The sequence below is a fragment of the Thalassophryne amazonica genome, chromosome 7 (genome assembly GCF_902500255.1).
Source record: "Thalassophryne amazonica chromosome 7, fThaAma1.1, whole genome shotgun sequence".
Lineage (NCBI taxonomy): Eukaryota > Metazoa > Chordata > Actinopteri > Batrachoidiformes > Batrachoididae > Thalassophryne > Thalassophryne amazonica.
The window spans coordinates 9672073-9695872 of record NC_047109.1 but is presented as its reverse complement, the minus strand read 5'-3'; the positions used below and the strand labels follow the sequence as shown (position 1 = coordinate 9695872).

Here is a 23800-nt window from a genome sequence, read left to right as displayed (position 1 = left end):
CCCTCTCGTGCCTGAAGCCCGCACTTCAGGCAGGGCGTCCTCTGGTGGTGGGCCAGCAGTACCTCCTCTTCTGGCGGCCCACACAACAATCTGTTAGACTTTGGAGTGATTTTTAGACAGTTTGACAAACACTTTTATGTTAGATATTAATTTGAAACATGCTATTTTATCAATGTACACACAGACCGCTAGGGGTCACTCATGTACCACTACTTGAAAGAGGCTCCACTAAACTCTGCTGCATTATTTATAGTTGGTGCTGTGCTGATCAGCTGGAAATCTTCTGCGTACTTCTGCTAGAGACAAACAAACCGATGAAAGACATCAGAGGGCTGATGCACACACCCTGCACGCTCAACACACCATGATGTAAATGTACACGTATGTATGTACACATGGTGCGTTTGACTATGTATGACTTCCATCATGATTTCTGTGTGACTTGACTTCATTATGAAGTCATTCATACAGATCAATCACAAATATTTTACTGATCAACATATGATTTAGTTAATCTATCTAGGCTTCTTGGTTGTTGAGCTATACACAAAAAAGTGTTTTTTCTTTACTATGTTTTCTTTGAACTTGACATATGAACTGGCATGCAGGGTAAGACAAATCATTAAAAACATATCGTCCACACACTGTGATCTCATGCTATGATTTGTTCTTCCACCAGACCTGGAATATGGAAATGAAGGAGTTCCATTCAGACACTCAGAACAAATTCCTGACTTTGGGTGCAGGCGACATGGAGGCTGCAGAGGCTCTTATGTCCTTGAGTCAGCACTGGGAGACCAGGAGCATTCAGATCAGGGACGTCAGACCTCTGACTCCTTTCTCAGATTGCTTGGAGGATGACTTTGTCCCCAGTGGTGCTCTGCTACGGCACTCTCCTTTGGTAAATGTGCAACATTAGCATTCACAAACCAGGCATTGGCGGCACCAAGACTTTTTTCTGGGTGGGACAGGTCAGGGGAATAGTTAGTGGTGGGGCGACAAAATTGCCTACTATGCACATGTTGTTAATTTAAGCAGACAACACACAACAGACTGAATTAACAATAACAATTATTTAAAAATCAGAAAATAAAATCTCCTTCATGACAAAACATAAATGTGACAAATAACAACAACAAAGCTTAATAAGTGCCCCATAATTGCAGTGTTTCACCTAATATATAAAGCTGACAGCGTGTGCATTTGTGTGTGTGCATGTGTGTTTGCTATGCACAGTCATAGTAATTAAGCAGTTGACACCAAACTTGGTATGGTGACTGGGGGCACCAAGGGGGAGGTCACTGGGGCCCTTAGCTTCAATCAATCAATCAATCAACTTTTTTCTTGTATAGCGCCAAATCACAACAAACAGTTGCCCCAAGGCGCTCCACATTGCAAGGCAAGGCCATACAATAATTATGAAACACAGTCTACGTCTAAAGCAACATAACCAAGGGATGGTCCAGGGTCACCCGATCCAGCCCTAACTATAAGCCTTAGCGAAAAGGAAAGTTTTAAGCCTAATCTTAAAAGTAGAGAGGGTATCTGTCTCCCTGATCTGAATTGGGAGCTGGTTCCACAGGAGAGGAGCCTGAAAGCTGAAGGCTCTGCCTCCCATTCTACTCTTACAAACCCTAGGAACTACAAGTAAGCCCGCAGTCTGAGAGCGAAGCGCTCTAATGGGGTAATATGGTACTATGAGGTCCCTAAGATAAGATGGGACCTGATTATTCAAAACCTTATAAGTAAGAAGAAGAATTTTAAATTCTATTCTAGCATTAACAGGAAGCCAATGAAGGGAGGCCAACACGGGTGAGATATGCTCTCTCCTGCTAGTCCCCGTCAGTACTCTAGCTGCAGCATTCTGAACCAACTGAAGGCTTTTTAGGGAACTTTTAGGACAACCTGATAATAATGAATTACAATAGTCCAGCCTAGAGGAAACAAATGCATGAATTAGTTTTTCAGCATCACTCTGAGACAAGACCTTTCTGATTTTAGAGATATTGCGTAAATGCAAAAAGGCAGTCCTACATATTTGTTTAATATGCGCTTTGAATGACATATCCTGATCAAAAATAACTCCAAGATTTCTCACAGTATTACTAGAGATCAGGGAAATGCCATCCAGAGTAACGATCTGGTTAGACACCATGCTTCTAAGATTTGTGGGGCCAAGTACAATAACTTCAGTTTTAGCTTGAAAGCATATGTGCGCAAACACACACACACACACGGTCAGCCTTATATATTAGATCACGACCCGCTCATTGGAGCCCTTATTTTCACAGTTCACGTGGTACTCAGGTCAGGTACCAAGCGTCACACTTTACTTACTACGTAGTAGTGGCTGGCTGGGTGCACTTTAATTACAATCCAAACGGGCCAGCGCACACTGCGTGCCAGTTAAAGCACATGTTTTTTCAGTTATAATGTACCTGCTGTGTACGGCACGCCAGAGCATTGCAGTGACATGACATGCTGTTACCTTTTTCATCATCATTAACTTGAGTCTCATGAATGTCACAAATTGCTCTATGAAAATGAATGATGACATCATACACACAATGCAGTGCAACTTACTACACCTTAACTAAGGTGACATGAAATATACAATGGCATGGCTAAAATTCATCTCTATTACCCGTGCGTAGAAGGAGTAACTCAGTTAGTGAAGATATAATCACTTAGGCTGACAATGAGGTGATAAAAGCAACACGATTAATTGTGCAACTTAAGTTGGAAAAGAAAGTGGATCAGTGAGGAATTGACTGTGTTGATAAACAGGCTGAAAAACGGAATTTTAAATGGTGAATGTAAATTTTGTGGTGAGGTTGGTGGTGGGCTACTAAAATTTTTGAAAGGGCTCCAGCCCAACCATGACCCACTGTAGAGCCGCTGATAAACCACGGACACATTTAGCTATTACAGGCAACATTATTCAGAAACTGGATCATTTGCATTCACAGAACTCATGGCGAATCAAGCATATATTATATACAGTAAATAATCTATAATAATGTATTGTATTAATATAGAAGGGATGAAATTATCCAAAGAGTATTGATAGCCTTTCTTTTGGTTTTAGTGTATGACACCACCTTACAGTCCACCCAGCTTGGAAGTGACCAAATCGCCTTCAGCACCAACCTCACATCGACCCGCAGCAGCTGGAAACACAATTCGCCACACAGCAGACGGCCTCCTCTGCTCCTGCAACATCTATCCTGTGCGCAAGGAACACACAGTCACTCAGATTTACCCAAAAGTCTCCAGGGATGACTTCAATACTGAAAAGGGACTGAAAAGTGCCACACCACAGACACCTGTCACTGAGACTGAAGGCAGCCACGCCCTCGAGGGTGTGACAGGTTCAGAAAATAAATCAGATGCAGTGTCTCCTGTCTTCTACTGCCAAATTCTTCCCATCTCACCTGTGGATAACTTCACAGATGTCAGCCAGCAGCCACAGCAGCACAAACTAACAATGACATCAGCAGGCACCACTGAGGACAAGCAGCAACAGGTTCAAACCATCACCAGGTCTCCTACTCAAGTAATCCTAGTTGGGTACCAGGTGGCCAAAGGCCCCATGATGCTCCTATTCCCTCAAAGAGTCACTCCTCTTCTCCATGTTCACTCTGCACCACTGCCCCCTGGTGGTAGCAGGTTACCAACCATCGCTCCAGCACCTGATGGTAATCTGTTAATGAAAAATAACAACCAGCCAACAACAGAAGTGATCCATGTACGGAGCCATGTGTGCTCCCACAAGGACTTCAGGAAGACTTATTTCAAAAGGTCCCACCTCAAAGCGCACATGAGGGTGCACACAGGTGAGGGTGCACACACGTGAGGGCGCACACAGGTCAGAGAGCACACAGGAGAGGGATCACACAGGAAAGGGATCACACAAGAGAGGGAACACACAGGCAAGGGGGCACACAGGAGAGGGATCACACACGTGAGGGCGCACACAGGTCAGCGAGCACACAGGAGAGGGATCACACAGGAAAGGGATCACACAAGAGAGGGAACACACAGGCAAGGGGGCACACAGGAGAGGGATCGCACAAGAGAGGGAACACACAGGCAAGGGGGCACACAGGAGAGGGATCACACAAGAGAGGGGGCACACAGGAGAGGGAACACAGGTGAGGGAGCATACAGGTGAGGGTGCACACAGTAGAGGAATGACACAAGAGAGGGAACACACAGGCAAGGGGGCACACAGGAGAGGGATCACACATGAGAGGGAACACAGGTGAGGGGACACACAAGTGAGGGGGCCGTACAGATAAGGGAGTGAGGGAGCACACAGGTGAGGGAGCACACAGGTGAGGGGGCACACAGGTGATGGAGCAGACAGGAGAGGGAGCACACAGGTGACAGAGAAGACAGGTGAGGGAGGACACAGGTGACAGAGCAAACAGGTGAGGGAGCACACAGGTGACAGAGAAGACAGGTGAGGGAGGACACAGGTGACAGAGCAAACAGGTGAGGGAGCACACAGGTAACAGAGCAGACAGGTGAGGGAGGACACAGGTGACAGAGCAGACAGGTGAGGGAGCACACAGGCGACAGAGCAGACAGGTGACAGAGCAGACAGGTGAGGGAGGACACAGGTGACAGAGCAGACAGGTGAGGGAGCACACAGGTGACAGAGCAGACAGATGAGGGAGCACACAGGTGACAGAGCAGACAGATGAGGGAGGACACAGGTGACAGAGCAGACAGGTGAGGGAGGACACAGGTGACAAAGCAGACAGGTGAGGGAGCACACAGGTGACAGAGCAGACAGGTGAGGGAGCACACAGGTGACACAGCAGACAGGTGAGCGTGCACACAGTTGAGGAGCAGACAGGTGAGGGAGCACACAGGTGACAAAGCAGATAGGTGAGGGTGCACACAGGTGAAGGAACATGGTGATCAAATCTAAGAAACATGGTGTCTAACCAGATACTTACTCTGGATGGCATTACCCTGACCTCTAGTAATACTGTGAGAAATCTTGGAGTCATTTTTGATCAGGATATGTCATTCAAAGCACATATTAAACAAATATGTAGGACTGTAGGACTTGCATTTTACGGCATATCTCTAAAATTAGAAAGGTCTTGTCTCAGAGTGATGCTGAAAAACTAATTCATGCATTTATTTCCTCTAGGCTGGACTATTGTAATTCATTATTATCAGGTTGTCCTAAAAGTTCCCTGAAAAGCCTTCAGTTAATTCAAAATGCTGCAGCTAGAGTACTAACGGGGACTAGAAGGAGAGAGCATATCTCACCCATATTGGCCTCTCTTCATTGGCTTCCTGTTAATTCTAGAATAGAATTTAAAATTCTTCTTCTTACTTATAAGGTTTTGAATAATCAGGTCCCATCTTATCTTAGGGACCTCATAGTACCATATCACCCCAATAGGGTGCTTCGCTCTCAGACTGCAGGCTTACTTGTAGTTCCTAGGGTTTGTAAGAGTAGAATGGGAGGCAGAGCCTTCAGCTTTCAGGCTCCTCTCCTGTGGAACCAGCTCCCAATTCGGATCAGGGAGACAGACACCCTCTCTACTTTTAAGATTAGGCTTAAAACTTTCCTTTTTGCTAAAGCTTATAGTTAGGGCTGGATCAGGTGACCCTGAACCATCCCTTAGTTATGCTGCTATAGACTTAGACTGCTGGGGGGTTCCCATGATGCACTGAGTGTTTCTTTCTCTTTTTGCTCTGTATGCACCACTCTGCATTTAATCATTAGTGATTGATCTCTGCTCCCCTCCACAGCATGTCTTTTTCTTGGTTCTCTCCCTCAGCCCCAACCAGTCCCAGCAGAAGACTGCCCCTCCCTGAGCCTGGTTCTGCTGGAGGTTTCTTCCTGTTAAAAGGGAGTTTTTCCTTCCCACTGTCGCCAAGTGCTTGCTCACAGGGGGTCGTTTTGACCGTTGGGGTTTTTACGTAATTATTGTATGGCCCTGCGTTACAATATAAAGCGCCTTGGGGCAACTGTTTGTTGTGATTTGGCGCTATATAAATAAAATTGATGATGATGATGATGATGGAGTACAGAGGTGAAGGAGTACACAGTTGAGGGCACATTAGTGAGGGCGCACTGCACACAGGTGAGGGAGCACACAGGTGAAGGAGTACACAGCTGAGGGCACATAAGTGAGGGTGCACTGCACACAGGTGAGGGAGCACACAGTTGAGGGCACACTTCTGCTAATTAGCAAAGCTAAATTTTTGTTAGCAGATTAGCTTTTCAGCTAACTTTGAAAACCATCAGCAGATGAATTAGCTTCCGGTAAATTTAGTTTTTGCTGGCATAGTTAGTAAAAACAGTCAAAAAGTGTGTAAACCCTAAACTCATACATGTTAGTTCCTGTCTGTTGTGTCTTGCAACAGGCAGGCAGCTGTGAGGAGCTCAGCCCTGCAAGAGAGGGCCGGGGCCAATAAGCAATAAAGAACTGTCATTTACTTTCACATGCAACAATATACAGTGGAAGAAGACTTCAAACGCAAGGCACTTTTCACTCATGGTCACAACAGTAACTCTTCACCAAACTAACTATACTACTTGGAATATAAAAACACAACAAATCTATCACACTAACAACACTGCTAAACCAACATGTACTACAGTAACAATAATAATAATAAAAAAACCTCCAAATCCCAAACTCCCATAATGGATTGCAGCAGCTCACCCGTGTTGTGTTCAAAGCGACTGGTAAAATCTACACCTTATCATGAACTTCCCCACCGAAGGAAGAAAACTCACGTAAGTTTTGGCTTTACATAAAAATACAGCAATAATTGTATTTTCACTTAAAAAAGTAACGATTTGTATGTACACGCTGTCTTTAAAGTGGACACACTGTTGATTACTAGTGTGCCTTGATAGAGTGGCGTCAACTCAGAACATGGCGCCATTTTGGTTTCAACTGCGCTGAACTACTGAATGAACCTTTAATGTTTTCAGCATTTTTTTTAAATCATTTAACCACATACAGCAACACATCCAGGTACAGGTGCTATCAAAATAAATATAAAATAGTTAAGATATCAAATTTACATAAATTTACAATTTATGATGATTTATCTAATTAATTTAAAGTCTTATTTACACTTCTGCACAGCTGTAACTCTGTGTCATGCAATGACGTGTGTGACAGTTTTAAAGTTCTCCGTCTCTGGATTATGCTTCATTATGGACTAATTTGACCCTCAACAAGCTTTTCTTTCTACAATCATCACCTCCAGATCAAAGGTAAACTGTACAATTTCCTGTTTTAACGACTTTGTGCTGTAAATGTGATGTGGACTTTTCTGATCCATTTTTAATCAGCGTGCGCACCATAAAAACTATTATAATATGATGTCAGACGACGGAGTAAAAGCAGAAAAGTGTCAAATCACAGCCTTTTATGTTTGATTTAACAGGTGCACGTGGTCCCAGTCTGAACAGGGTGTGAAAAAATAAACAGTCGGTCTTTTAATCACAGAAATGACTCCGGTCCCACTTTCCTCCAATCGGCGAGTGTCAGAGCTGCACTTTAATTTGTACCTCTGTTACTTTGCACATCCAGACTGCTCAGGGTTTTAAATGGTAATACATTGTGATTGGACAGGACATTTTATGCAATGTGAGCGAAAATCCGTTATGTATGGTCTTTATTACATGGAAAACAATACAAAAGCTTTGGGACTTTTTTGTCCAATGACTGCGAATATCCAGTATGATGACGGTTTAGGTGAGTTTCACTGTACATGGGACTGAACAATAAATTTACCTTTCAAAACTTTGATGATAATGTAGGCTTCCATCCCACACGGCTGACTTTATTTTCGCAAATAAATAATTAAACAGCTGGATTTACATGCAGACACATAGTGAATACTATTTTGGAACCAAGATGGCACCACGAGTCACATGACCTTTTTGTTTTTCGACTTGTCATGTCATCACCACTGATCTGCATATATTACTGGATCGCTCATTGGCCCCGCCACACACACACCGTACAATCCACTGAAGCAAACTGGCGGCCATCTTGCCACTTGCAACTTAGGCAGTCTGCCGGTCACAGAGCAGTCTGCAGGTCACAGAGCTTTCTCCTACCGTGCCCCAGCTCTGTGGAACGATCTCCTGGCACACATTCGGCAGTCTGATACTGTGGAGACTTTTTAAGTCATGTTTAAAGACTCATTTGTTTTCCCTGTTTTATCATTAGTGTTATGATGTGCTTTTATTCTTGTATTCTTTTATGGTTGTCTTTTATTGTGTTTTTAATTTTTAATTCAGTTTTTTGTTGTTGTTGTTTTATGTTGTGTGAAGCGCCTTGAGACAATTTCATCCTGAATTGGCGCTATATAAATTAATAAATTTGATTTGATTTTATGCAGACCTCACATAGTTTATTAGAACGTCAACAATTTCAAGTAATAACTGAGCTGATTCTCTCATTTACTTACTTTTGTTCTTTGGATAATGTATGATTGATCCCTCCTAATCTATGCCTGCCATGATTAGCTATTTGATTTATTTTCTTTCTTTCTTTTATTACTTTGACACTTTCTTCTCTTCTTGTTGTGAAAGTGTCGTGACACGGATCCACAACAGGGGGCGTTAATGAACGGACAATGGATAAGCCAAAAGTAACAATTTAATGTTGTGAAACGCACAACGACGTACAGACAATAACAATATGGTGGACTGTCAATTATACACAAAGTGACGTGTGGGCAGGCTTGACGATAGAAGACGCCTGGCGAGAGGAGAGCCGGATCCCACACAGCTTCCACCACCAACGGAGCTGAAGAACACCGGAGCCGCCAAGCCCTGCGCCCCAGGTGGCCGCTGTCTTCAGCAGTCAGACCCGGTACTGCTGGCAGAGAACAGAGACAGTCCTGATGAGTGTGAGTTTGCACACTCAGTAATCCCACAGTCTGTATACAGTTAGGAGGGAAAACCTCCACCTCCAATCACACACTCGTGCAGCTCCTGTCTAACCACTTATCTGGTTGGGGTGTGACGCGAAGCCATCACTGATCACACCAAACGCCAATCCCACAGATAAGGCAACACCCACAGGAAAACGGCTGCAAAGAAGTTCAGACTATTAGTCAGTGTTAAGTACAGCAGAGAATATCACCTGAATGGTAGCTGATTTCTCGGCGAGGAGGTGGAGTTGCAGTCCGGCCTTTATGGTGATGGTGATGAGATGAATGAGTGACAGCTGGTGCTGATGATGAGTGACAGCTGTCACTCCCAGTGGCTCCGGCGCCCTCTCGTGCTTGAAGCCCGCACTCCAAGCAGGGCGCCATCTGGTGGTGGTGGGCCAGCAGTACCTCCTTTTCAGCGGCCCACACAACAGGACCAAGCTGGCAGCTTCAGCTTCACTGCGGCTGGACTGAGGACCTTCACGATGGTGAAGGGTCCTATAAATCTGTCCTTAAGCTTCTGGGATTCCGTTTGTAGAGGTATGTCCTTTGTGGATAACCAGACCGCCTGCCCGGGCTGGTATGCAGGGGCCGGGTAACGCCGGCGGTCTGCATGGGCCTTAGCCCTCGTCCGGGCTCTGAGCAGGGCAGAGCGGGTGGTACGCCACACCCGACGGCACTTCCTCAGATGGGCCTGGACCGAGGGCACCCCGACCTCTCCCTCCACTAGCGGAAACAATGGGGGCTGGTACCCCAAACACACCTCAAACGGGGAGAGGCCGGTGGCAGATGAAACTTGGCTATTATGAGCGTACTCGATCCAGGCCAGATGGTTACTCCAGGCCGTCGGGTGCGCGGAGGTCACGCAGCGGAGGGCCTGCTCCAGTTCCTGGTTCGTCCGCTCTGCCTGCCCGTTCGTCTGGGCGTGGTACCCAGACGAGAGACTGACGGTGGCCCCCAGTTCCCTGCAGAAACTCCTCCAGACCTGGGAGGAGAACTGAGGACCACGATCCGAGACAATGTCCGATGGAATCCCATGCAGACGCACGACATGGTGGACCAGGAGGTCTGCAGTCTCCTGGGCCGTCGGGAGCTTCGGGAGGGCCACGAAGTGGGCCGCCTTGGAGAACCAGTCCACTATCGTGAGGATGGCAGTCATGCCCTGGGACGGCGGGAGGCCCGTGACAAAGTCCAGGCCGATGTGAGACCAGGGGCGATGAGGCACGGGCAGAGGCTGGAGGAGGCCTTGGGCCTTGTGGTGGTCGGCTTTGCCCCTGGCACAGGTGGTGCAGGCCTGGACATACTCCCGGACGTCGGCTTCCATAGACGCCCACCAGAAGCGCTGCCGGACCACTGCCACGGTCCTTCGCACCCCTGGATGACAGGAGAGCTTGGAACCGTGACAGAAGTCAAGGACCGCAGCCCTGGCCTCTGGTGGGACGTACAATTTGTTCTTCGGACCTGTCCCCGGGTCCGGGCTCCGTGTCAGGGCCTCCCGGACGGTCTTCTCCACGTCCCAGGTAAGGGTGGCCACGACAGTGGACTCAGGGATGATGGTTTCAGGGGGGTCTGACAGCTCGGTCTTGACCTCCTCTTCATGCACCCGGGACAGGGCGTCAGATCGTTGGTTTTTTGTCCCGGGGCGGTAGGTGATCCGGAAGTCAAAACTCCCGAAGAACAGCGACCAGCGGGCTTGTCTGGGGTTCAGACGCCTGGCGGTCCGAATGTACTCCAGGTTCCGATGGTCCGTGAAAACCGTAAATGGTACCGATGCTCCCTCCAACAGATGTCTCCACTCCTCAAGAGCCTCCTTCACCGCAAGAAGTTCCCGATTGCCGACGTCATAGTTCCTTTCAGCCGGGGTCAACCTGCGGGAAAAGTAGGCACATGGATGGAGAACCTTGTCGGACTCCCCGCTCTGGGATAGCACGGCTCCTATCCCTGAGTCAGAGGCGTCCACTTCAACTACGAACTGGCGATTAGGATCGGGCTGCACCAGAACTGGTGCAGTCGAGAACCGGCGTTTCAACTCCCTAAATGCGGCTTCGCACCGATCCGACCAGGTGAAGGGGACTTTTGTGGAGGTCAGGGCTGTCAGGGGGCTAACTACCTGACTGTAGCCCTTGATGAACCTCCAGTAGAAATTTGCAAAACCGAGGAACTGTTGCAGTTTCCTACGGTTTGTTGGTTGGGGCCAATCTCTCACCGCCGCAACCTTGGCCGGATCAGGGGCGACGGAGTTGGAGGAGATTATGAACCCCAGGAAGGACAAAGAAGTGCGGTGGAATTCGCACTTCTCGCCCTTCACAAACAGCCGGTTCTCCAACAACCGCTGTAGGACCTGACGTACATGCTTGCCATGGGTCTCAGGATCCGGAGAAAAGATGAGTATATCGTCTAGATATACGAAGACAAACCGATACAGGAAGTCCTGCAAGACGTCATTAACCAACGCTTGGAACGTCGCGGGCGCATTGGTGAGGCCGAACGGCGTGACCAGGTACTCAAAGTGACCTAACGGGGTGTTAAATGCCGTCTTCCACTCGTCTCCCTCCCGGATCCGAACCAGGTGATAAGCATTCCTAAGATCCAATTTCGTGAATATCTGGGCTCCATGCAGGGGCGTGAACACTGAATCCAACAGGGGTAACGGGTAATCGTTCAGCCCTCTGTAATCAATGCATGGACGGAGTCCGCCGTCCTTCTTGCCCACAAAAAAGAAACCAGCACCCATCGGGGAGGTGGAGTTCCGGATCAACCCGGCAGCTAACGAGTCCCGGATGTAGGTCTCCATTGATTCGTGTTCCGGACGTGAGAGGTTATACAGCCTGCTGGACGGGTACTCAGCGCCTGGTATCAAATCAATGGCACAATCGTACGGACGGTGTGGGGGCAGCGTGAGTGCCAGATCCTTGCTGAAGACGTCAGCAAGGTCATGGTACTCGGCTGGCACCGCCGCCAGATTTGGGGGGACTAAAACCTCCTCCTTAGCTGTCACACCGGGTGGAACCGAGGATCCTAAACACTCCCGGTGGCAGGTTTCGCTCCACTAAACCACAACCCCAGATGGCCAATCAATCCGGGGATTGTGTTTCAACACCCATGGAAAACCCAAAATCACTCGGGAGGTAGGTGTTACATAAAACACAATCTCCTCCCTGTGATTCCCAGACACCACCAATGTCACTGGCTGTGTCTGGTGTGTGATTAGTGGAAGAAGGGTGCCATCTAGTGCCCGCACCGACAATGGTGACGGTAAGGCCACTAGAGGGAGCCCGACCTTCTTTGCCCATCTGCTATCCAGCAGATTCCCCTCCGACCCCGTGTCCACCAGTGCTGGGGCGTGAAGGGTTAGATCCCCGCTCAGGATCGTGACTGGGGTTCGTGCAGATCTTCGGGGTTTCCCCGCGTGGGTGTTGTGACCCACCCTTAGCCCAGTCTCTAAGGGCGAGTGCTGCTGTTTTGACCTTTTGGGGCATTCTCTCTGTGTGTGCTCGGTTGAGCTGCAGAGAAAATACTCTCCACGGATCAGCCTCCTTTGTCTCTGATCTGATTGTTTTTTTGGCCCTGCTCGTTTCCATAGCAACATCAGCAGGGGGAGCTGTTGTCACGTGGAGAGCCCTGGCAGTGGAGCGTGGGGAAGTCGGCTCCCTTTCGGACCCGGGAGGAAGAGGGACGGCTTGTGCCTGACCACGCCCTTCGTCTCGCTCCCGTCGGTGTTCTGTTAATCGGTTGTCTAACCATATAACCAGGTCGATAAGCCCATCTAAATCCCGCGGCTTGTCCTTCGTCACCAGGTGCTCCTTAAGGACCAGAGACAGTCCATTTACAAAGGCAGCGCGGAGCGCAACAGCATTCCGGCCGGCTCGCGCTGCCGCGATGCGGAAGTCGACTGCATACTTCGCTGCGCTCCGACGCCCCTGTCGTATCGACAGCAGCACGCTTGAAGCGGTCTCGCCTCTATGAGGGTGGTCGAACACCTGTCGGAACTCCCTCACAAACTCAGTGTAAACCATTAGGAGCCGTGAATTCTGCTCCCAGAGCACCGTAGCCCAGGCGCGTGCCTCTCCTCGAAGCAAATTTATAACATAAGCTACCCGGCTAGCGTCTGACGCTGTGAAAAGACGAGCGAGCACTGCATCAAGAAGTCCGCGCACGTCTCCACACAGCCTCCGTACGGCTCCGGAGGGCTTATGTGTGCTTCAGGGGAAGGTGGGGGGGGGGGGGGTTCGTTGAACGACCAGCGGAATGTCTGTCTCTGGCACACGGCCAGCAGGAGGAGGTGCTGCAGCAGCGCCCTGAGCATGCGCTTCCACCTGGGCGGTGAGAGCCTCCATCCTACGATTGAGAATAATGCTCTGCTCGGTAACTAAGTCCAACCGAGCGGTAAAGGCGGTTATGATGTGCTGCAGCTCACCTAACACGCATCCTGCTGGTGCCTGTGCACCTCGCTCTTCCATTGGCTGTTCAAGCGATGGTTGACGCCCCTCGGGATCCATGACGCTGGCCGAGAAATCCTGTTGTGAAAGTGTCGTGACACGGATCCACAACAGGGGGCGTTAATGAACGGACAATGGATAAGCCAAAAGTAACAATTTAATGTTGTGAAACGCACAACGACGTACAGACAATAACAATATGGTGGACTGTCAATTATACACAAAGTGACGTGTGGGCAGGCTCGACGATAGAAGACGCCTGGCGAGAGAAGAGCCGGATCCCACACAGCTTCCACCACCAATGGAGCTGACGAACACCGGAGCTGCCAAGCCCTGCGCCCCAGGTGGCCGCTGTCTTCAGCAGTCAGACCCGGTACTGCTGGCAGAGAACAGAGACAGTCCTGATGAGTGTGAGTTCGCACACTCAGTAATCCCACAGTCTGTATACAGTTAGGAGGGAAAACCTCCACCTCCAATCACACACTCGTGCAGCTCCTAACCACTTATCTGGTTGGGGTGTGAAGCGAAGCCGTCGCTGATCACACCAAACGCCAATCCCACAGATAAGGCAACACCCACAGGAAAACGGCTGCAAAGAAGTTCAGACTATTAGTCAGTGTTAAGTACAGCAGAGAATATTACCTGAATGGTAGCTGATTTCTCGGTGAGCAGGTGGAGTTGCAGTCCGGCCTTTATGGTGATGGTGATGAGATGAATGAGTGACAGCTGGTGCTAATGATGAGTGACAGCTGTCACTCCCAGTGGCTCCGGCGCCCTCTCGTGCTTGAAGCCCGCACTCCAAGCAGGGCGCCATCTGGTGGTGGTGGGCCAGCAGTACCTCCTCTTCAGCGGCCCACACAACACTTCTATTCTCAGTTACTCATATCTCACTGGGACAAATACTCAATTCTAAAAATTATGATTCTTTCATCAAAGTTTATACAAGTTTTGTGGAATCATCAGCAAGCTGTGTGTGTGTATTGGTACCATATCATCAACAAAAGCGGATGGATAACAAAAGTCATGATGGATAATATAATAATGGATTTTTTTTTTAAATAGTTGCACTAAAAGAATAAAATACCACATAAGTTACAGGAGAGTTAGTTTTCGCTGCAATGACAATATTTATTACACACACACACACACACACACACACATATATATATATATATGTGTGTGTGTGTGTGTAATAAAGCAACGCCTAAAGCTCCAAAACTATGCACAAGTAGACCTAATAAATGTCTTAAAATAGTTCATCCAACACAAAACGTGGCTACAACATGTTGAGTTAATAAGCCTCTTATTATTATTATGTTATCTTTGCCTATATGCTGGAATAAGGGATAGAACTCTTCAAATTATTGTTCATTACTTCCCATTTCTGTTGGGAAAGTGTAAGTACACGGACCCACAACAGGGGGCGCAAATGAACGGACAATGGAAATAGGTCAAATAACAACACTTTACTGTTGCGAACGTGCACAACAAACACAACAGATCACACAATAGATCGAAGGTCAAATTACAAGGTGTCGTGTGGGCAGGCTCGAGGATAGGAGACGCCTGTCCAAAGCAGCACCGGAACCACACGATTTCCTCCGCCACCAGACCCCGGGAATACTGGAGCCGCCAAGTCCCGAACTCCCAGGTGGCCACTGCCTCCGCGTGTTGGACCTGGTATTGCTGGCGAGGAACAAAAACACAGTTAAACGTGGGTGCGTCTGCACCCAGCAATCTGCACGGCAGGGAAGCTACCTCCACCTGTCGTTGGAGAAAAAGTCTGTTATCACTCACAAAATCACAAAAAAAGGCTTTCAATCAAGCTGTCAGGCTGAGGATATTACCTTTCAGGTCGAACGATATCTTGGCAATGAGGTGGAGATGCCGTCTTGCTGATATACCATTGTGGATCTGATGATTGATGACAGCTGTCGTCGGTGATAAGCGACAGCTGTCACCCCGGCTGCTCCTGTGAGGCGGCAGCGCCCTCTGGTGCCTGGAGCCCGCACTCCAGGCAGGACGCCCTCTGGTGGTGGTGGGCCAGCAGTACCTCCTCTTCAGCGGCCCACACAACAGGACCCCCCCCCTCAACGGGCGCCTCCTGGCGCCCGACCGGGCTTGTCCGGGTGGCGGCGGTAGAAGTCGGCCAGGAGGGCCGGGTCCAGGATGAAGCTCTTCTTCACCCAGGAGCGTTCTTCGGGGCCGTACCCCTCCCAGTCCACCAGATACTGGAAGCCCCGGCCCATCCGTCGAACATCCAAAAGCCGGCGCACTGTCCAAGCCGGCTCGCCATCGATGATCCGGGCAGGAGGTGGTGTCGGACCCGGAGTGCAGAGGGGTGAGGTGTGGTGTGGTTTAATCCTGGACACGTGGAACACGGGATGGATCCGCATTGAGGCCGGAAGCTGAAGCCTCACTGCGGCGGGACTGATGACCTTGAGAATTTTGAAAGGACCTATGTACCGTTCTTGTAGTTTTGGAGAGGCCACTTGCAGTGGAATGTCCTTGGTAGACAACCACACTTCCTGCCCAGGACGATACGTAGGAGTCGGGGTCCGCCGCCGGTCTGCATGGGCCTTTGTCCTCATCCGGGCCTTCAGCAAAGCAGAACGGGCGGCACGCCACACCCGACGGCACTTCCGCAGGTGGGCCTGGACCGAGGGCACACCGACCTCTCCCTCAACCACCGGGAATAGCGGGGGCTGATACCCCAGACACACCTCAAAAGGGGAGAGGCCGGTGGCGGATGACACTTGGCTGTTGTGGGCGTACTCGATCCAGGCCAGATGGGTACTCCAGGCCGCCGGGTGCGCGGCTGTCACGCAACGCAGGGTCTGCTCCATTTCTTGATTGGCCCGTTCTGCTTGCCCGTTGGTTTGGGGATGATACCCGGATGAGAGACTTACCGTGGCCCCCAGTTCCCGGCAGAAGCTCCTCCAGACGTGCAAGGAGAACTGGGGACCACGATCAGAGACAATGTCTGTTGGAATCCCATGCAGCCGGACGACGTGGTGGACCAGGAGGTCCGCTGTCTCCTGGGCTGTTGGGAGCTTCGGGAGGGCCACGAAGTGGACCGCCTTGGAGAATCGGTCCACTATCGTGAGAATGGTGATGTTGCCCTGGGACGGCGGGAGGCCCGTGACAAAATCCAGGCCGATGTGGGACCAGGGGCGATGAGGCACGGGCAGCGGCTGTAGCAATCCCGAGGCCTTGCGATGGTCGGCCTTGCCCCTGGCGCAGATGGTACAGGCCTGGATATAATCCCGGACGTCGGCCTCTAGGGACGCCCACCAGAAGCGCTGCCGGACAACTGCCACGGTTCTTCGCACCCCGGGATGACAGGAGAGCTTAGAACCGTGACAGAAGTCCAGAACTGCAGCCCTAGCTTCTGGTGGGACGTAGAGTCTATTCTTCGGCCCAGTCCCGGGGTCCGGGCTTCGTGCCAGGGCCTCCCGGACGGTTCTCTCAACGTCCCAGGTGAGGGTGGCCACGATAGTGGACTCCGGGATTATGGGTTCCGGTGGATCCGACAACTCCGTTTTGACTTCGTCTTCATGTACCCGGGACAAGGCATCCGATCTCTGGTTTTTGGTCCCGGGACGGTAGGTGATCCGGAAGTCAAAACGGCCGAAGAACAGTGACCAGCGGGCTTGCCTGGGATTCAGCCGCTTGGCGGTCCTGATATACTCCAGGTTCCGGTGGTCAGTGAAAACCGTAAATGGCACGGACGTTCCCTCCAACAGATGTCTCCACTCCTCAAGAGCCTCTTTCACCGCAAGGAGTTCTCGATTGCCGACGTCATAGTTCCGTTCGGCCGGGGTCAACCTGCGGGAAAAATAGGCACACGGGTGAAGGACCTTATCGGTCTTCCTGCTCTGGGATAGCACAGCTCCTATCCCTGAGTCCGAGGCGTCCACTTCAACCACTAACTGGCGGCTAGGATCGGGCTGCACCAGAACTGGTGCAGACGAGAAGCGCCGTTTCAACTCCTTGAACGCGGCATCGCAACGATCCGACCAGGTGAAGGGGACTTTTGGTGAGGTCAGAGCGGTCAGGGGGCTAACTACCTGACTGTAGCCCTTAATGAACCTCCTGTAGAAATTAGCAAAGCCGAGGAACTGTTGCAGCTTCCTACGGCTTGTGGGTTGGGGCCAGTCTCTCACCGCCGCAACCTTGGCCGGATCAGGAGCGACGGAGTTGGAGGAGATGATAAACCCCAGGAAGGACAAAGATGTGCGGTGGAACTCACACTTCTCGCCCTTCACAAACAGCCGGTTCTCCAACAACCGCTGCAGGACCTGACGTACATGTCGGACATGGGTCTCAGGATCCGGAGAAAAGATGAGTATATCGTCCAGATATACGAAGACAAATCGGTGCAGGAAATCCCGCAAGACATCATTAACCAAAGGTTGGAACGTCGCAGGGGCGTTTGTAAGACCGAACGGCATGACCAGGTACTCAAAGTGGCCTAAAGGGGTGTTAAATGCCGTCTTCCACTCGTCTCCCTTCCGGATCCGAACCAGGTGATACGCATTTCTAAGATCTAGCTTGGTGAATAATCGGGCTCCATGCAGGGGCGTGAACACCGAATCCAACAGGGGCAATGGGTATCGATTACGAACCGTGATTTCGTTCAGTCCCCTGTAATCAATGCATGGACGAAGTCCGCCGTCTTTTTTGCCCACAAAAAAGAAACCTGCACCCATCGGGGAAGTGGAATTCCGGATCAACCCGGCGGCTAAAGAGTCCCGGATGTAGGCCTCCATTGATTCGTGCTCAGGCCGTGAGAGGTTGTACAGCCTGCTGGACGGGAACTCACCGCCTGGAACCAAATCAATGGCACAATCGTACGGACGGTGGGGGGGAAGGGTGAGCGCCAGATCCTTGCTGAACATGTCAACCAGGTCGTGGTACTCCACCGGCACCGTCCCTAGATTGGGTGGGACTCTGACCTCCTCCTTAGCCTGGGAACCGGGGGGTACCGAGGAACCTAAACATACCCGATGGCAGGTCTCGCTCCACTGAACCACTACCCCGGACGGCCAGTCGATCCGGGGATTGTGTTTCAACATCCAGGGAAACCCCAAGATCACACGGGAGGTAGTTGGAGTCACAAAAAACTCGATCTCCTCCCGGTGATTCCCTGACACCACCAGAGTTACAGGTGGTGTCCTATGCGTGATTGGAGGGAGGAGGGAGCCATCTAGTGCTCGTACCTGCACAGGCGAGGTAAGAGCCACCAGAGGGAGCCCTATCTCCCTGGCCCATCTGCTGTCTAACAGATTCCCTTCAGAGCCCGTGTCCACCAGTGCTGGGGCCTTCAGGGTTAAATCCTCATACAGGATCGTAACTGGGAGTCGTGTAGCAATGTGGGTGTGTCCCACGTGAATGTCTCGGCCCACCCCTAGCCCAGTCTCTAAGGGCGGGCGTTGGTGTTTAACCGCACGGGGCAGTCTCTCAATTGATGCTCTATCGAGCCACAAACAAAACACGCCCCGCGGTCCAGCCTCCTCTGTCTACTTGGTGCTCTAAATGTGGCCCTGCTCGTGTCCATAGCTTCATCAGCAGGGGGAGCTGTAACCACACGAGGCGCAGGGGCCGTGGAGCGTGGGGAGGGTGGAACGCGATCGGAACCGGAAGGGAGAGGGACGGCGCGTGCCCGGCCACGCCCTTCGTCTCGTTCCCGACGGCGTTCCTCCAACCGATTGTCTAATCGTATGACGAGATCGATAAGCCCGTCTAAATCCCGCGGTTCATCCTTAGCCACCAGGTGCTCCTTTAGAACCAGTGACAGTCCGTTTACAAAGGCGGCGCGGAGGGCAGTGCTATTCCAGCCTGACCTCGCCGCCGCGATGCGGAAGTCGACTGCATAGGCAGCTGTGCTGCGACGCCCCTGTCTCATTGACAGCAGCACAGCTGAAGCGGTCTCTCCTCTATTTGGGTGATCAAACACTGTTCTGAACTCCCTCACAAACCCATCATATGTCAGAAGGAGCCGTGAATTTTGCTCCCAGAGCGCTGTAGCCCAAGAGCGTGCCTCACCACGAAGCAGATTTATCACATAAGCTACTTTGCTAGCATCAGTCGCATACATGACGGGACGCTGTGCGAAGACGAGCGAACACTGCATAAGGAAATCTGCGCACATCTCCACACAGCTTCCGTACGGCTCTGGGGGGCTTATGTATGCTTCCGGGGAAGGTGGGAGGGGTCGTTGAACGACCAGTGGAACGTCACTGTTACGCACAGGGTCGACGGGAGGGAGAGCCGCAGCGGCGCCCGGAGGGCGCGCTTCCACCTGCGCGGCGAGAGCCTCCACCCTGCGGTTCTTGAGGACGTTCTGCTCGGTCATCAAATCCAACCGAGTCGTGAAAGCGGTGAGGATCCGCTGCAACTCACCGATCACCCCTCCTGCGGACGCCTGTGCGCCCTGTTCTTCCATTGGCCGTTCAACAGCCGGTTGACGCCCCTCGGGATCCATGACGCTGGCCGAGATATCCTGTTGGGAAAGTGTAAGTACACGGACCCACAACAGGGGGCGCAAATGAACGGACAATGGAAATAGGTCAAATAACAACACTTTACTGTTGCGAATGTGCACAACAAACACAACAGATCACACAATAGATCGAAGGTCAAATTACAAGGTGTCGTGTGGGCAGGCTCGAGGATAGGAGACGCCTGTCCAAAGCAGCACCGGAACCACACGATTTCCTCCGCCACCAGACCCCGGGAATACTGGAGCCGCCAAGTCCCGAACTCCCAGGTGGCCACTGCCTCCGCGTGTCGGACCTGGTACTGCTGGTGAGGAACAAAAACACAGTTAAACGTGGGTGCGTCTGCACCCAGCAATCTGCACGGCAGGGAAGCTACCTCCACCTCTCGTTGGAGAAAAAGTCTGTTATCACTCACAAAATCACAAAAAAAAGGCTTTCAATCAAGCTGTCAGGCTGAGGATATTACCTTTCAGGTAGATCGATATCTCGGCAATGAGGTGGAGATGCCGTCTTGCTGATATACCATTGTGGATCTGATGATTGATGACAGCTGTCGTCGGTGATAAGCGACAGCTGTCACCCTGGCTGCTCCTGTGAGGCGGCAGCGCCCTCTGGTGCCTGGAGCCCGCACTCCAGGCAGGACGCCCTCTGGTGGTGGTGGGCCAGCAGTACCTCCTCTTCAGCGGCCCACACAACAATTTCAATCATACTCACAGATGAAATGTTCGTTCACAGCCTTTGATCTGGCGATAGCTGCACATGAAGGTATTTTTTAACAAAATTACAAAGAATAAAGTTGCGTGCGCCTCATTAAAGATCAATAGAAGAGCATTCAATACCGGGACATGGGAGTGGTAATATGGTGGCCGGTTTGCTTCAAAAATATTGGCCAATGAGCTATCCAGTGTTATATAGAGATTGGTGGTCACAACTCTCTCTTGATTACTGCTGCAGTGCATTATGGGAGTTCAGGGTTTGGAGTTTTTTTTTTAAATGATTTTTATTGTAGTACATGTTGGTTTTAGCAGTGTTGTTAGTGTTATAGATTTGTTGTGTTATAGTTCTAGTACGTGTTGTTAGTTTGTTGAAGAGTTATGTTGTGACCATAAGTAAAAAGTGCCTTGCGTTTGATGTCTTCTGCCACTGTTATGTTGTTGTGTGTGGAATATAAATGATACTTTTTTTTTTTTTGCAGTAGCTGGTAGAGGTGCATAAAGATGAAAGTGCTGGCTTCTTGTTCGTTTTGGGTTTTTGATCGCTTTTGAATTTATTCAGATAAGCTCCTGTGGTGCTTAAACTCAAAACTGGCTCATCAGTAGCTAACAGTGTACTGAGTGAATACTGAAAGATAGTGGTTAGCTGTAGCTAAAAAATTTTTTTTAGTGGTTTATCATTATAGAAGTTAACTTTTCAGTTAGCAGATTAGATGTCATCAAGGCTAACTTTTCGGTTAGCTGTGTCCACCACTGGGGCACACACACAGATGAGGGCACACACAGCTGAAACAGCACACAGGTGACGGCACACACAACTGAGACAGCACATAGGTGAGGGCACACACAGGTGAGAGAGCACACATAGGTGAGGGCACACAGCTGAGACAGCACACAGGTGAGGCCCCACACAGGTGACTTCTTTTCAGCCTGGTTTTTGTTTAAAGACTTAAATTCCACATTAGTGTCTTTGTGCCATCAGGTGAGAAGCCCTTCAGATGTAGGTGGAATGGCTGTGAGAGACGATTCGCTCGCACCGATGAACTCTCTCGACACCGGCTAACTCATACAGGAGAGAAGTTTGCTTGTCCAGTGTGCCTCAGCCGTTTCATGCGCAGCGACCACCTGGCCAAGCACATTCGGCGCCACCTGAAAGTCAAGAGGATGTGCTATTGGGTGTCAGAGGTTGCCCAAACTCGCTGACCTCCTCGCTTTACTCAGCCTCCCTCCAAGGAGGACTGTATGATTTAAAGGAAAAACACAAGAGACGAAGGAAGAAACTGGAATGTAAAGCTTCAGCTGAAATCAGGTCATATTTCTGCACAGATGCAGGGGTGCAGCCAGAATTTTGAGGGGAGCTGCAGCCCACTGAGATTTTATAATGTGCATATGCACAAAATAATGAGAAACATTTCATTTTGTAGAAAGGTAGAAATAGGATTTAACAGTATTTGAGAAAATTTAGTCAATTATCCTTCAAATGACAATCCTTACTGGTGTGAATTTGGTTTAAGGCAGGGTGGGGTGGTTGGCATTACACTGACTATGCCCCTGGAAATCATTTGATTATAGATGCACTTTATTTTTGGTCTTTTAATCAAGCACTTGTGCAGTGGCTCTACATTAGTAGAGCAATAGTTTATCAGCTGTTGGTTTTTTATTTATTTTTTTTAACCAAATTAGAGCAGCAGCCATTCAAGGGGCGTAACTCCAGAATAGACAAAAATACCCAGTTTTAAAATTTATGGCTTTGACCCCTCCACAAAACATTTTGTGTAATCTAGAAGTCTGAATTTTTCTTAGCGATGCATCTGGAAAGAAACATATTCACGTGTGGGGCACACGTTCCCCTGTAACTTTCTATGTAAGAGTTTGGACGTACTCTAAATGTTGCTTTTTTGGCCAAGTATGGACTTAAAGCTTATTGGTTGCTAATTACTGTTATACCAAATCCATGCACATATTTTGATGGCAACACTGGGTTATGTGCCAGGAATTAAATGCAATTCATGATGCAAACATTAAGCACATGGTGATTGATGCAGTAGTCTGTAAGCAGCCAAGAAACATTGTTCCAAATATTAGATGCCAAAATAAATAAGTAGTAATAAAAAAGTCAGGCAGCACGGTGGACTAGTGGTTAGCACTGTTGCATCACAGCAAGACAGTCATGGGTTCAATTCCCACCTGTGGCCTTTCTGTGTGGAGTTTGCGTGTTCGTGTGGGTTCCAGCTTCCTCCCACACCCAAAGACAGGCAGGTTAGGTGGCTTGAAAACGTTAAATTGTCCTTAGGTGTGTGTGGGGATGTGTTTGTCCATATGTGGCCCTGCGACAGACTGGGGTCCTATCCAGGGTGGACCCTGCACCACATTCTGACTGCTGGGATAGGCTCCAGCCCCCCGTGACCCTTAATTGGACTAAGCGGTTGAAGATGAGTGAGTGAGGGGGAAAAAAAAAAAAAAAGTCTTAAAAATGCTAAGTCAGAAAGCGGCTATTTTCAGGAGACTGACAGTCATGTCAACATGTGGTTTGGTGGGGAAGGATAGTTTCAACAATAGAGTATTTACATTTCTGCAAGTTTAGTGAAGATTAATCAATTTTGCCAATAAGCTTTACCCTTTTTGTACTTTGGGTTAAACTTGTGGAGGTTTGTCTGCAGTGGCAGAGATTTATACATAATAAAACTGAAAATCCCAGTATGGTCAGAGACATTTATTAATATTTATTTTTGACAAGTGGTTACAAGTTCATGAAGCAACTATGTAAATATTCATCTAGTTTTAGACAAAGATCATTTCAGATATGATACTGTTTTTAAATTTTTCTTACAGTCAGGAGATAACACTGTCATATATAAAAATGAAAGAAAAAAAAAAAAAGATTTTCGTAATCATAACACAAATAACAAATGCAAATAAAGGACCTGAATGGTTTTTAAAATTCCACATCAAATGTCGGGTGTCCATCACTTTCTGTGTTCTCTCAATCACATGCTGTTTAATAAACCTGTATTTCTGTGACATGACACAGCAGATACATTCAGCACTTTGAAAAGCACAAATGAAGACTGAACAGTTTTCTCTTTCCCCACTTCCCCTAAATGTGCCGGAGCATTTCACCCAGGAGGTGACTGGCCAGCAACGCTGCTCACATCACTCGCTTTACTCGCTCCAAGAGACAGACGAGTAACTACAGCTTCACATGTACAGC

At 49.5% G+C, this 23800-nt stretch overlaps 1 protein-coding gene across 2 annotated transcripts in view; it reads left to right on the top strand.

The window, feature by feature from the left end:
• Nucleotides 1-22838, top strand: part of LOC117513610 (Krueppel-like factor 10) — a 34902-nt gene extending 12064 nt beyond the window's left edge. The window contains exons 1-3 of one of the 2 annotated variants that reach the window (XM_034173822.1): nt 689-901; nt 3089-3836; nt 21572-22838. In XM_034173822.1, the coding sequence (XP_034029713.1) occupies nt 689-901; nt 3089-3836; nt 21572-21792 (1182 nt within the window). In that variant the 3' untranslated portion in view covers nt 21793-22838. Of the gene's footprint in view, nt 1-688; nt 902-3088; nt 3837-21571 lie in introns of those variants that run through there. The other variant, XM_034173823.1, reaches the window with a different exon arrangement.
• Nucleotides 22839-23800: the final 962 nt, after the last annotated feature.